At 43.5% G+C, this 14,109-nt stretch overlaps 1 protein-coding gene across 2 annotated transcripts in view; it reads right to left on the bottom strand.

Annotated features, from left to right (window-relative positions):
- Scsalpha1 (Succinyl-coenzyme A synthetase alpha subunit 1) overlaps positions 1-12,964 on the bottom strand; it is a 30,834-nt gene extending 17,870 nt beyond the window's left edge. Inside the window, exons 1-5 of one of the 2 annotated variants that reach the window (XM_077644873.1) lie at positions 12,833-12,964; positions 11,267-11,367; positions 7,098-7,214; positions 2,189-2,401; positions 1,494-1,713 (exon numbers count right to left, since the gene is read on the bottom strand). In XM_077644873.1, the coding sequence (XP_077500999.1) occupies positions 1,494-1,713; positions 2,189-2,401; positions 7,098-7,214; positions 11,267-11,367; positions 12,833-12,869 (688 nt within the window). In that variant the 5' untranslated portion in view covers positions 12,870-12,964. Of the gene's footprint in view, positions 1-1,493; positions 1,714-2,188; positions 2,402-7,097; positions 7,215-11,266; positions 11,368-12,820 lie in introns of both variants that reach the window. The other variant, XM_077644872.1, reaches the window with a different exon arrangement.
- Positions 12,965-14,109: the final 1,145 nt, after the last annotated feature.

Here is a 14,109-nt window from a genome sequence, read left to right as displayed (position 1 = left end):
GGTTTACCAGTCTTATATGGCTTATAAACTACAAAATAAAACCAGCTGAGTGTCTGTTTAAAAGCAGTTAAACATTTTCAACAGAAAACGCTTGATAGGACACTGGAAGGTTTCACACAAAACTGTAGAGATACATTGTTTGAGGGTATTACTATACAGTCGAATCCCGCTTCAACGAAATTCACAGGACGCACAAAAAACTTTGTTGAAGCTGAAGCTTCACTGTCGTGAATTCGGGCCAGAACTTAACAACGTTAACTTTATAAAAATTCGTCAGTTTTGGTGTTTCGGCGTTTCGAAATGAGCTTCACTGTAATTTCCTTGGCACTTCGAAAATCTCGGAATCTCGTAATAAACGCACCTGCTACATTTGCTATCAAAAATTTTTCCGCACATGTTTTAAAAGTGCCCTTGCTTTCGTCGTGCGAGAATCCGTACTTATACCGAGCTGCCTGGACGCATTTCGGCATAGACTATGCGTGCTTGCGCCCACGTCACTGCGCGTTGAGTAGTGGTCACATGTACCTCGAAATTAATCCTTTAGATGACGCACCAGAAATGCACCAGAAATGCAGCTGTTTCGATTCTTCGAAGATGTTTTACGTTTTGCGACGCGCAGAATGAACGTACCGGCAGAGTGTCATTCTATTGAGACATCCGCCAAGAACCACCAACACTCGCAGTGGCTGTATTCAGTCAGAGCCAGAGTGCACCAGAAGAAGAAAAAAAAAGAGACGTTATCACGATACTGGCCTGCGGTGCAAAAGCGAGACTAGAGTGCACCCTAGCCGGCATCGGGCTTCTTGAAACGACGTGCCGCCCGCCGGCGTGCCGGGCAACAGCTGATCGTTACGCGCCACTTGCTCGGTGTCGCTAGGCTTAACGCCTAACATGCTCCGCAAACAAGCCTTGGAAAAAGCGCTCTGCAACTAGCCACCAGTTATCATATAATGTTTAACATTCTCACCGATTCCTGTTGACACTACTGCTTCACACTGAAATGATCGCTGTAGAACTCATCTCTGTTATGTTTTTGTCAGCGAAGCCAGCGAAAAAGCCAAAAGCTGCCGTGCACCAACGACCGCGGTTCGCAAGCGTGGAGTCTGGGCCATCAGCAAAACCATCACAGGCAGTTGTGCGCCACATCGCATCTTTGTGCACCCATGACTGCACATTAATTCCGATTCTCCATGGCAGCACATTAATTCCGATTCTCCAGAGAATGTCAGCTGCGCTGTTGAAAGTGCAAACTGTCTTCGGCTGCCATTTTTGGTGAAACCGTAAGAGATGTGGGCGTGCAAAAAGAAAATCAGCCGCTTACTGAGAAAAATGTTGTTGAAGCGAAACCTCGCTCCGACAATTGTTCTTTGTGGGGAAAATAATTGCATTGCCTAGTACGGTAAGTTGACGGGGAATCGGAAATACTTCATTGTGGTGAAAATTTCCCTGTCGCGGCGTTCGTTGTAGCGGGGTTTGACTGTACTGCCACTCACCCTTTGTGTCCGGGTCATTCAGGAAGATGTCGATGCAGTCAATAAAATTGGTCCCGTTAAAAGGGTCTCCACCGATCCCCACGCACAGTGACTGGCCCAGGCCTACTTGTGTCGTCTGGTGCACAGCCTCATAGGTCAGCGTGCCTGAACGTGACACAATGCCGATCTTGCCCTTCTGGTGGATGTGCCCAGGCATGATGCCGATTTTGCACTCCTCAGGCTGGAACACCACCAACACCACACATTAACCACATCTGTACAAAAATGGCCACCCTAAAAAGACACAAGGCATGTCTTGCTTATGATCTTAGGCAATCAATTCATAAGCTGGCAACTTTAACAGCACAGAAAAGAGCTTCCAAGCAGTTAAACAGACATTTGCCAGAAAAATATCACCCACACAAGTTTAGCACTTATACAAACATCTCCAACCAAGTGTGCTCTATGGTGTGCATTGTATTTTTCCAACCAGTGGCAAATTTATACAGAACACTAGTAAAAAAATATTATATTGCATCTCAGAATGTAGTAACAATAAAACCCTGCCAAACACTGTGGCGAAATAATTTTATGGCGGCACATCCCAAACAAAACATGTAGTACACTAAATGCTGGCCCACTAAGCAACAACTCTGTGCAAGCTCTCAGTCACACGTCAGCACTTGCAAAACCATGAACTTTGCAGCCATGCTTACCTTTATGATGCCAGGGCAGTTTGGCCCAACAAGGCGCGTCTTGTCCTGCTTAACAAGTTGGTTCTTGACGCGCACCATGTCTTGCTGTGGGATGCCCTCAGTGATGCAAACCACCAAGGGGATCTCGGCTTCCATGGCTTCTAAGATGGCCTTGGCAGCACCAGGGGCAGGTACATAGATGACACTTGCATCTGCACCCGTCTGTGCCCGAGCCTGCAGGTGCATCATGCAGACCAATAATGCCACATTAATAAAATGTGCCGTTGTGACAAATCCTGTACTGAGACAACTTATCTGGCTAGCCACCACATGTGACACTTCCACCCTAAATGCTAGCCAAGTACTAACAAAAACACCAGGCAGCTACAAGAGTTGGCGCAGAAAAAATGCGTACTTAAAGCATATCATGCAGCTGTGTCCACAAGCTCGTTTTGCCTTGGCAACAGTGGTACACTTCATGCACTTAGACAATCATAACCAAAAGTATTCGAGTTGTGTGGATTAGAAGCAAGCGCCACCTCTGACAAATATTAGTGCATGTAGAGTGGTGGGCATGCCTGTTATCACCGTATTTACACGATTGTAAGTCGACTCAAATGTAAGTCGACTCCCCCCCCCCATATGGGCGGGCCCGTGGGCACATTCCACAATGAAAATATATTACTCACGGGACTACTCGTCCACAATTGTGCTATCGTCCTCACTAGTGCTGCCATCGTCATCATTGCTGCAGTCCCAAAGCACGTCTGTTCTAAAGTCGTTGCCCAACGAAATCCCCATTTCGCAAAAACTGCACCATGACAATGCGTGAAATAGCTGAAAATTTTGCCTCACTGCAGCCGCCATACGTGCATCACCCATTCCGAAATGCCGAACTTTCAGTCTAGCACGCAGTTTGTTTCTTTGGCGTACAGAATGACAGCCACCTTGAATGTAGCCGTGAATGAGTGCCCAACGACAGCTGACGAAGCATGACAGCAAAAACTGAGAAAACGTAGCCGGTAGTCAAGTCAAATGCGTCAAACCAAGAGAAACTATGCGTAAGCGGCACTCGCTCTTCCATCAGCTACTCACACTACCCAGAAGCGCTGCCGTTCCAAGTGGCGGTGCCGCTGCGATTGAAACAGTGGCCCTTCTTTTCCATCAACTATTGACACACCCATGAGCACCAAGTGCGCAGTTAAAAGAAAAAAAAAAATTGAAAACTACTTCTGAACATGCGTGCAGAATAGCCGAATGTTACTGAGTAGGGCCGTAGAGCAAACAGAAGATTGCAACCACGTCGTAGCGTCCCTGATATCTTGTTTGTCTCGCCTTTATTGATGGTACCATGCTTTGGTTTCGATTGCAAGTCGACCCCCCAACTTCAGATTTTCAAATTAAAAAAAGGGGGGGGGGGGGGGGATTCAACTTACAATCATGTGAATACGGCACTACTTTTTTAAAAATTTACTAACAGATAACGACACCAAAACTTGCACAATTACTGCGCACTGCTGAATCCAAATAAACAGTCATTTTCATGCAGAATGTATCCTTTCGGAAGCACTAAATTAATCAAAGGTTCCCACATGCACCTGGCACACACTTAAAGGGACAAAATGAAGTTGGCATATATCAATAGACTGCAGAATTTTAACGACAGAGACCATTAATTCTCACTGAAAATAGAGCTTTTATAAGCAAGAAAAAAACCAAAAAACGAAACACGGGTGTTGCCATCACCGGCCGGTGTCGCAAGTAAACTGCATGCATTGGCATTGAATTTTTGGTGCATATCCGGGAGGCTACGCTACACGTGTACACCATTCACTTCAAAACAGTGGCAACCCATTCTTTTTTTGCTAGGGTGTCATGAGTTTGAATTGAGCAGCAGGAAAATTTTTAAACGGCCATCAGCACCCAATTTTAGTTGCTCATTTTCTTCCTTAAAATGATGCGTTACACACTAGGACACATGTTCACCATGTGGTATTCGCCTACAACTGATAAATAATTTATAACTGAATTTCTTCTCGATGTTTTGGTTTTGGTTTCATCAACCAAACGATGCCTGCGACGCGTAAGGAGTGTTCAGGTCACGTGAGGCACGAAAAAAGCTGCAATATAATCACTGATAAGCAGTTTTAATTTACTACAATGCTTAAGCCAGCCTGCTTCAAAAGCTGGAACAAGAACAGGTGACGTATCAGTAGTTATATTGCAGTTTTTTTCATGTGTCATGTGACCTACACTTTCCTTACACGTCACAGCCATCGTTCAGTTCACGAAACCGAAAGAGCATGACGAAGAAATTCAATTATAAATTATTTAGCACTCATAGGCAAATACCATGTGGTGAACCATGTATCCTAATTTCTAACGCATCATTTGAAAGAAGAAAACACACAACCAAAATTAGGTGTCTACGGCTCCTGTTCATTTTTCTAGCCATAAATAGGTTCTTTGCTACCGGACGAAAGTTAACATACCCAGAAAGAGGCAGATAATTAATTTTTACTACTAATAATAATTAGAAATAATTGGATGAAGTTGCCCTCAGTGTCCCTTTAAAGCCTTCTAGCAAACGCAGACATTAGATACTACATCATCGCCACAAAAGCATGCACAATCTTAAGAGTGGTATCAATGCCACATCTGCTGTCCACCAGTATTTTACAAAAGAACAGTTTCAAAAAGTTTTATTAACACCCCTTTCTTAACGTTATTACCAGGCACTTTTTCAAGCAGTATATTGACAGAATGTGATGAGAAACAGAAGTTCACACATGTAACTGCAAAAACAGCAAAGTATCCCATGGCTGCTGGAAGGTTTGTATGGAGTTAACATATTGAAGCAACACATGGGCTATGAGGGACCCTGTAGCGGAGGGCTCCGGATTAATTTTGACCATGTAGGATTCCTCAAAGTGCCTTGATATTGCACAGCACATGGACGTTTTTGTATTTTGACACAGAGTTCAATTTTCTAAATTCGATTTTAACCAAAAAGACCAGTATAATTGATATGCATGCCACAGCTTGCTGGGTAACAAGTAGGTAAGTCAAAAGTGAAAAATAATGTGTGGAAGCCAGGGAAGTGGTGAGATGGTGTGGCGCTGAATTAAGTAGCACAGGTTAGCGTTTTGAGGTATTGCTCTGCAGACTGGGAGGCTTCAACTCCTCACCAAACATCGTCTGGCAGTATAGCAGTGTTCGCTGTCATCACCCTCTTAGGTCAGTTATTTGGTTAAGCAGGTTTGTCCATTGCATGTAAGGACACTCGAAATCCTGCATAAGCATCACGAAAAAGCGTCATGTTCTGGCTACCCCCCCAGCTAAGTGGCAGTTTCATTGCTGTCATCAACATGCAGACCACATGACTTCCCTTTAGCCTGGTATAAAAACCCAGAAAATCATGACTCTCCATTTTTTATAAATCAAGTTCCATTTGCGTTTTTATCTAACAGTTCCATCATTTAACTTCAGTTAATTTCTTTATTGGCAAAAGTACTTCCTTCTGCAAGCAATGCTATGAGTGCTGTGCCACTAATTAACAACCATTTGTATGTTAACCACTGGTAAATCAAATGCAAAGGCTGACAAAAAAATGCCGAGATAAACTCTGTACAACTTTTGACTGCACAGGAAAGCCATTCTTATCACCTAAAAAGATTGGTTATTCATCCATAGAAAACAATATTTGCACAAAAAAAAAAGAATTGACAAAACCTGCAATAAGAAATACCAAGAAAAGTGCCCCGAATTGTTCATGAAATTGTTCATGAAATCCGCAAAGAAGTGTTTTTTTAATGCGCTTAGACGCAGTACCACACAAACTGCCCACTAACGACGACTTCGTCACTCGACTTTGGAGCCTTCCGCATTGCTGACGGGCAAGCTGCATCATCTTGCTTGTAATTAGACAAATAAAACTTTGTTTTCGATGTAGTTCTTTTTTTCCTGCAAGGCAGAATTTTTTTAATGCACTCTGAAGATGCGATAGCGTCAAAATTGCTTGGTAGCTTCCGCATGCGTGTGCGCAGTCTAAAACATTGCAAATTTCAGGACTCCACTTGGTCTGCGATTAATTTTATCGATGACCCAAGCAGCAAGTCTAAAGCTGCTGCCTTTTCGTTGGGATTCAGTTCTGACATTGGCAACAACGCAAACTAGCTGGAACAAAGGCGGCCGTGCTCCGGTGTCCAACTACAGGGTTTCCAGTTATTGTTTTGTAACAAGAATACTATTCAAGATAGAAGTTAGATTTTTGTTTCCAGACAGTGGCCAATAGAATAACAAACATTCTGCATATTTCAGGAAATTCTTCACAGTTTTTTTCTTTTTAGATACAACCATGCCTTTACAAGTTTTGTTAAATTTTTTCCTAAAATCTTGATTTTGGCAAACAAGATTTTCTGTTGCAACATGCAATTTGTTATTCAAGCTTATATGCCTAAAAATCACATTTATTTAGCTTTGTTGTTGTGTATTGCATTACATTTTAAATGCAATAGTGTTTACAGAAAAAAAAAGCTACTGAAACCTAAAAAAAGGTCATTTCCCCCATGGTAAGGAAACAGATAAGCTTTTCAGTTATGCCTACAGTGTGCTGTTTGAACAAAAAAAACACACAAAATGATCGCATGAATGCAGCCTAAAATTGAGCATTTGCTCAGCCAGAGTAGGACCCCTGCTTAAATTTTTTCCCACCATCTTTAAAAAACAAAAACAAAATTTCTATATATATACAATGAACAAAACATCCCTTATGAAAGATTGCGTGTCTCTAACTCTTGGCATTGAGTTACATTTTTCCGGCAAACTTTCCCAGTGTGCCACTCACACAGCGAAATGGCATATCCAGCAGAATACCAAACTACAAGTTTTGCTTGGTTATAAATCTGCACCACAGAATCCTGCCACTTACCTCTTTAACACTGTTGAAGACTGGGAGACCCAAATGAGTCTGGCCACCTTTGCCAGGGGACACACCAGCAACGAGCCGAGTGCCATATTCTAGTGCCTGCTTGCTGTGGAATGTGCCCTGCAGAAGTGAAAACAAGAGCCACACTGGGGGAGCAGTAGACCAGCATGCACAAGCACCTGCCTGTTACTATCCTTTTTTTTTTCTTCTTCTCAACAGTGAATACGACTTTTTTCAGAATGACAACCACACACGATCGCTCTCCACCGAGTGAACAATGCGAAACTCGTTATCTTGCTGCACCACCAAGAGACTGAATTAGAAGTGACTGAAGCTAAGCTGTGTGGCTCATCCTAGGTTCAGACAAAGCAAATGATAATTGCATAAGGACTCTAGCGAAGGAGTATGACGCTAACACTTGTGCACTGTCATCTGGTTTTATTTGAAAACATGCGCTTTTATATATGAAAAAAATAATATCTTTTGTCGCCTATCTCACCACAAGCACCTAGAAGACAGAAAAGAGAGTACTTTCTCAGAGACAGCAACTGATAGCATTCAGAGCCTGAATGCAGACGTTGCATAAAGAGACTAGTCAACAATGAACTCAAGCATTAAATTTCTTTACTTGTTTATCACAGCTTCCTCACATGCTTTGATTCATGGACTGGAATGCTGGTGCATTCATTCTGCTGCTGTGTGTTGCAATGCAAAACATGCTTACAGTGACTGAGCTCAGGGCAGCACACAAACACTATACCACGACCTAATGTCTGAACTGCTGGAAATAGCTTGGACATGGCCTGGAGAATTTATTTGGCATATCTGTTAAAAAAAAAAATGCATCAACGTGTGTCTCAGTGGACATACTGGTGAACCACTACAACCTAAATGCAACTGCTTACTCACTCTTCTAGATTGTGGGCAGAAGGGAAGTCCATAGAATGGTTTTGTGCTTTAACCCTTTCCCTCCTGCTCAGGAGTATAGTCATCATGAGATTTTCAACCAATGTAACCAATGATGACTATTATAATTGTCATAAAGAAAAATTTTTCACACAGTGAATTGATGACTATATTTGTGTTCCCACTTCGAGTTATTGATCAATTCGCTCTCGCCCTACCATAAGCTTGCAGTCCCGGTTAGCGCAGTTGGTACAGCGACTGCTCCGGTGAAGCGGTGGTCCCAAGTTCGAACCCCGGACCAAATTTTTAACGGCGAAGTTTCTGAGAAAGCTGTATAGCTTTCCTTTGTAGCCGTACGGCTACGTTTGGCTGGATGCCAATGAGTAATTACTCCCTTATTATATTTGCCTATTGCATATAGTTGCGATTTCAGACACTACATGGCCACATTTGTCCATAGTGTGCCATTTGTGCCTTGCCTTTCGCTATATTCCTGCCTCCGACACCCGCACGTGAAGCATAGCTGCCTCTCTGCTTGCATGCACAGTGTGCATGCTGACCCGAAAGGCGCGGGTTCGATCCCGGCCGCCGCGGCATTCTAATTTCGATGGAGGCGAAATTCTAGAGGCCCATTTACTGTGCGATGTCAGTACACGTTAAAGGCGCACTAAAGAGGAATCTTAACTCGTCTTTTTACCGCGGGAACTCGAACTGCACGTTCCGAGCTTTCTTAGGAACTTCGAATTATTGTCCTGTGCAGCCAATTTCCTTAATTTAAACCGGACTAAGCGTCCCAGCTCCCGCCTTTTTCTGAGCTCAATGCTGAAGGTAGGAGTCAACCAATGCGTGGAGTGCCTTTTAGCCAGTCAAGTAGCTGCTTTGCTTTCACTTTTATTTTATTTTTTAGGTTTATGTGAATAAATAGTTTCAGTCGCTGACAACATAACCACAAATTAGGCCAGCGGGAATAAAATACGCGTGGGCACTTTGATTTATGTATCACTCCGCCGATGGCAGAGCGGCAAGCCATCACGGGACTGGCTGAAAGGTACTCCACGCGTTGGTTGACCCCTTCTACCTTCAGCGTTGAGTTAAAAAAAAAGGCAGGAGTCGGAACGTTTATTTCGATTTGAATTAGGGAAATCGGCTGCACAGTACAATAATTCGAAGTTTCTAAGAATGCTCGGAACGTGTAGATCGAGTTCTCGCGGTAAAAAGACGAGTTCAAATTCCTCTTTAGTGCACCTATAAGGAACCCCTGGTGGTCGAAATTTCTGCAGCCCTTCACTACAGCGTCCCTCATAGCCTGAGTCGCTTTGGCACATTAAATCCCCATAAACCAAACAAAGATGCTTCACAGAAGAAAAAGAAGGAGACAGTACTGGTACGAATGGTATGGAGTTGGCCTCTGTGCCGTGCCTTCCTTCGAATTCTTCCATACGAAGGTGGCCTACTGTGCTTTAGGAACTGCGGAAAAGTAGTCGCTATTCTTATGCGTGTTTTTTGCACAGCTTGGATTATTTTTCTTCATATTGTTTTTTTTTCATAGTGTATCAAGCCCTGCAAGACGCTTTTCTGCAAGACACTAACGTCAAGCAGTGAAGCCTTGATCAAACTTTTTTTTTTATCATACTGTTAGTCCCACTGGGACTGTTAGAGGGGTGGATTTATAAGCAAGATACAAATTAACAGACAGTAACACAAGGGTCAGCAATTAGGTTTAAAGAAACAAGATATTAAAGCATCAATAAACGGTCACATTGAGTGCGGCATAGTTGACGGAAGATAGTTCGCAGTTCTGGTCTTCAAAGCATGCGTTCAAACACATCCAAAGCAGTACAGGCAATTGGCCCAACATTGGAATCCGTATTAGCAAAGGCCGGCCTTACCAAGGAGCAGGATGGAACCATCCTGTTACATTCCTTCATAGAGTAATAAACTAGGTACACATCGAGCGGGCAACAACACAAAACCAATAAGACTGAACATGATAATCAGGTCTGGCTTGTTGATAGGACCGATGAGGCTGTGAGCTCAGCGAACTTTTCAAATGAAGCCTGCGCAGTTATAGATTTATCCAGGCCGTTCCATTCTCTTATGGCTCGGAAGAAAAAGGATAAGTAATATGTGCTGTTAGCACAAGAATATTCATTAACTGTAAATTCATGCTTGTGACGTGTTTGTCTAGAATCATTAAAACTAATGTAAGTAGAAGGATCCATGTTGAATGCATTATGAATTAATTGATAAAGAAACTTTAGTGAATGGAGTGTGACACGGCTTGATAAGGTGTCTAGGCCTGCGCAGGAAAGCAGCTCTGTGGGAGAATCCGTGCGCCGGTACCTGTGGTAGATAAACCGAACAGCTTTTCGTTGAACTGATTCGAGCGTGTGTACATCTTTTTGCATATACGGAAACCAGACGCAATTTGTGAATTTTTTATGCAATTTGTGAAACAAAGGAACCTTACTGAATTGAAAGAATGCCGCAGTTCTATTCATTAAAAAAAAAAAAAAGCTCTGTGAACTGAGCGAAAAAAATTACAGTAAATATGGTGAGATTTTCAATTTCGCAGTAGGGAAAGGGTTAGGTTGCGTTTTCCAGCAATTACCCCACTACTATACAGCTTGAAAGCTTCCTGCTGCCGAAAAACCTTAAACAGTCTTATTCAATCTTTTTCAATTGACACATGCTATGTATTTAAACTGTGACAACACAGCAACAGTTGAGGAAAGCCTTTTAAACATTTTAGAATTTTCGTTGCCACAAAGAGAATTTACCTGTATCCAGAGTGTTTTTCAAGCAATAAATATGGCACAAGGCAGCAACAAAAGGCAACCTCGCATGCCAAACTTAGGGAGGCCAAATGATGTCGCTTTGGACGAGTGGAGTAAATCTTGAATGCACTAGCTAAGCATCACTTACAACAATCCAATAACATAAACTAACTCGATACAAAAAAGAAAAGACACATACAGCATAGTGTGCTCGTAACAAACATACTCGGGACACATATCACAACTCATAAATTCAACTCAAAATGTTTAGCTGAAGCTGAGGAACGCCATAGCCAAAGTTGAATGCATAAATACATGGAGCGTGCAGTTGTCAGTGTACGGAAACACTTTGAGGAATCTTTGCACGCCAAATATAGTAGAAGAAAGCATACCAACAGGGTGCATATATATCAGAAAATATGTCTCTGCAGTTATGTTAAGAATTCCTATACCAATATTAAAAATGCATGCCAATTTAACTAAACTTACCTGTTTTCCAGTGAAGCCTTGACATATGACCTTGGTATCTTTATTAATTTTCAAAGCATTCCGTGTATTCGTGTAACAAGTTCGAACACCTAAGGGGAAAGCTGCATAAAAAAAGTACACACAGCATTGTCAACACTTGCAGAACTTTTCAACAACGCAAATAATGACAGTGAGTGGCAAAAGAGCTTATGGGCCAATCATGGCCTAATTTTGGACTGAACTTTCTTTCTTTTTAGTAAAACAGACGGGTTTAATACTTGGGTAAATGCACACAGCCATAAGTGCAGCCAAAAGTGGTGACAGCGCTTGTCCTGCGTTCTCCTTTCTCTGGTTGGTCGTCTTTTGCGCGGTTTGTAATTAATTCATGCCAACTAGCTCAATTGAACGTTTTGATGAAAAGTGGTGACGTCAGGATATACATGCTGTGAAAGAAGTCATGCCAGTCGACAATGTGCTTCGTTTCGTTTTATGGGGTTTAATGTCCCAAAGTGACTCAGGCAATGAGGGACTCTGTAGTGGAGGGCTGCAGATAATTTTCGACCAGCTGGGGTACTTTTAACGTGCACTGACACTGCACGTACACGAGCCTCTAGCATTCCGCCTCCATCGAAATGCGACTGCCGCGGCCGGGATCGAACCCGCGGCTTTGACAATGTGCTTTGATCTCAGCTTAATTTTTTACATGGCGGAAATGTTCATCACAGCATAAATGTCATGGAATACGTGGAGAACCGCCCAAGTCTTTATGACAGCATGTTCCACCTTTTGACCCCCTGGCAATACTTGAGCTTGCAATGCCAAGTTTTACCAAACCTAACGCCGGAAACATTCGCAAACCCATCGAGCTGCGCATCTTCAAACAGTGCAACTCCCTTATTGAAATCTCATAGCAAGTACGTTTTGATGCATGAAAAGAAAAGTTAACACACGGTTAAAAGCGCAAGGACTGTGCACTCAACTCCACAGTTTATGCAGTTGAGGGTGAAGACATGCGAAAGGTCACGATTTATCTTGAAGAAGAGATAAACCCGCCTCTCTCTTTCGTTTTACAGCAGCGGTAGCAGTTGCTACACGAAGAGGTCAAATGTATCGTTTCTTGCACGAGTGAGATCGATGGGAACATCCAATGACAAAATTGTGCCACCTCAAGGACTCATACAACAATGACGCAACGGGTAAAGGTACCCGATGGCGAAAGGCCGATAACAGTAGCAAATAACTTAGTATTAGGCACCACAACGAGCCACATTTGCCCTGAACGCCCGGTCGTCTTACTTCGACCTGGCGTGGCGCGTATTTTTTGCTCCGAGGCACAGGCTTCTTTGCACTGTTAATATGCTTTGTGGCAAAAATATGACGTGCAGGCAGTTAACAGCAAGATAGTAACGGAAATCGGCGAGCATGGCTTTACGCACCACGAGTGAGCACCCGTGATGTCTCACGCCTCGCAAAATCTAGCGCCTGAACTCAAGGCAGCAAACACAGCGGTAATACCCGGTGTGAGCAAAAGCCGAACTGCCCCGCGAAGCACGAAGGAAGAAAAGCGAAACACACATAATAACATACTTGCAGACGCCCTGGAGACAAACCTGCAGCATGCCATGACTACCTTCGTCCCGGAGAGGTCTGCCCATGGTGGCCAGATCGCAAGGGCGGTGTGGCTGGACTCCTGCCAAAGGAGAAAAGTACGTACGGAAGGCCGCCAAAAAACACGCGTGAACGCGCGCACGCGAGTCGGCCCGAACCCGACGTCTTCCCGCCAAAATTCAAAAACGTTAAAGACTACACCGCTAAACCCACCTTTGCTAAACCGTCCGAAAACAGCGCCCAAATGTCCGTTGTGGGGCCGAGAAAGCGCCGCTTTCCCAGATGTCCCGATTTAGGCGGGACATGTCCCTCTTTTGCGGGCGTGGTCCCGCTGTCCCGCCAGCATGCTTGTGGGACGGTGTTTTGCCTTGCCTTCGCTACACTGTCTACACCCACTCTGCCTAGCTCCACCAAACCAGCCTAAATAATGGAAGAAACCAGCCATCGCCAGGCGCTCATAACTTGAGAGGTCACATCGGTCTCGATGAGAATGCTTTATTTGACGAAGCCTGTAACGTTTCACATTATGTCACGACTGAAAAACTAGAGGAATGGAAGAACCAAAAGAAGCCGGTCGGGGAACGGTGGGTGTATGTACTCCAGCGCTTTGAGACGAATGATGTGCCTTTTGACAAGATGAGAGCAATTGTGTATGGAGTACTGCATGTGGATGTGAGGAACAAATGTACCGGTGGAGAAGGCGTTTTCTTTAACGAACAAGCTGTGGCCTGCAGAGAAGACGCAGTTTCAAGTGACTACACATAAAGCGATGCTGATGCTCAAAGTGAATGCGCATATGACATGTGAACAGTACCACGGACACATCTGCAAAAATGAATGACTGTTGCAGAAGAGCCATTCAAGCCAGAAGTATTAGGTGTATGCGCCAGCTAGTCAAAAGCTGGAGGAAAAGAAATGCTGCATGATATAAATAGAATAATAAAAATTGCATGTCTAAACTACTAGTCCTGTCATTCAGGACTAGTAGGAACAACGAATTACCCCCCCCCCCCCCCAAAAGCGAAGAATTTTACTTTGGAAAAAACAATGCTGAACCGCATTTTTCCGACGCAAAAAGTCGAAAAAATACGTACATCATTCAAGTAAGACCCCCTTCACCCCAAACAAGCTCCTCCAAGAGTGACCGATAAATCCGCTCCTCATTAATTACCTTTGTATTACAATGGACGCAAGCGGAGTCATGATGATCGCCCAATGTTAGATCACATTCGTGTCATGAATAATCAATAAAGCAA

This window comes from Amblyomma americanum, chromosome 1, assembly GCF_052857255.1.
Source record: "Amblyomma americanum isolate KBUSLIRL-KWMA chromosome 1, ASM5285725v1, whole genome shotgun sequence".
Lineage (NCBI taxonomy): Eukaryota > Metazoa > Arthropoda > Arachnida > Ixodida > Ixodidae > Amblyomma > Amblyomma americanum.
The sequence above is the reverse complement of the archived record's forward strand: the minus strand, read 5'-3'. Positions and strand labels throughout refer to the sequence as shown.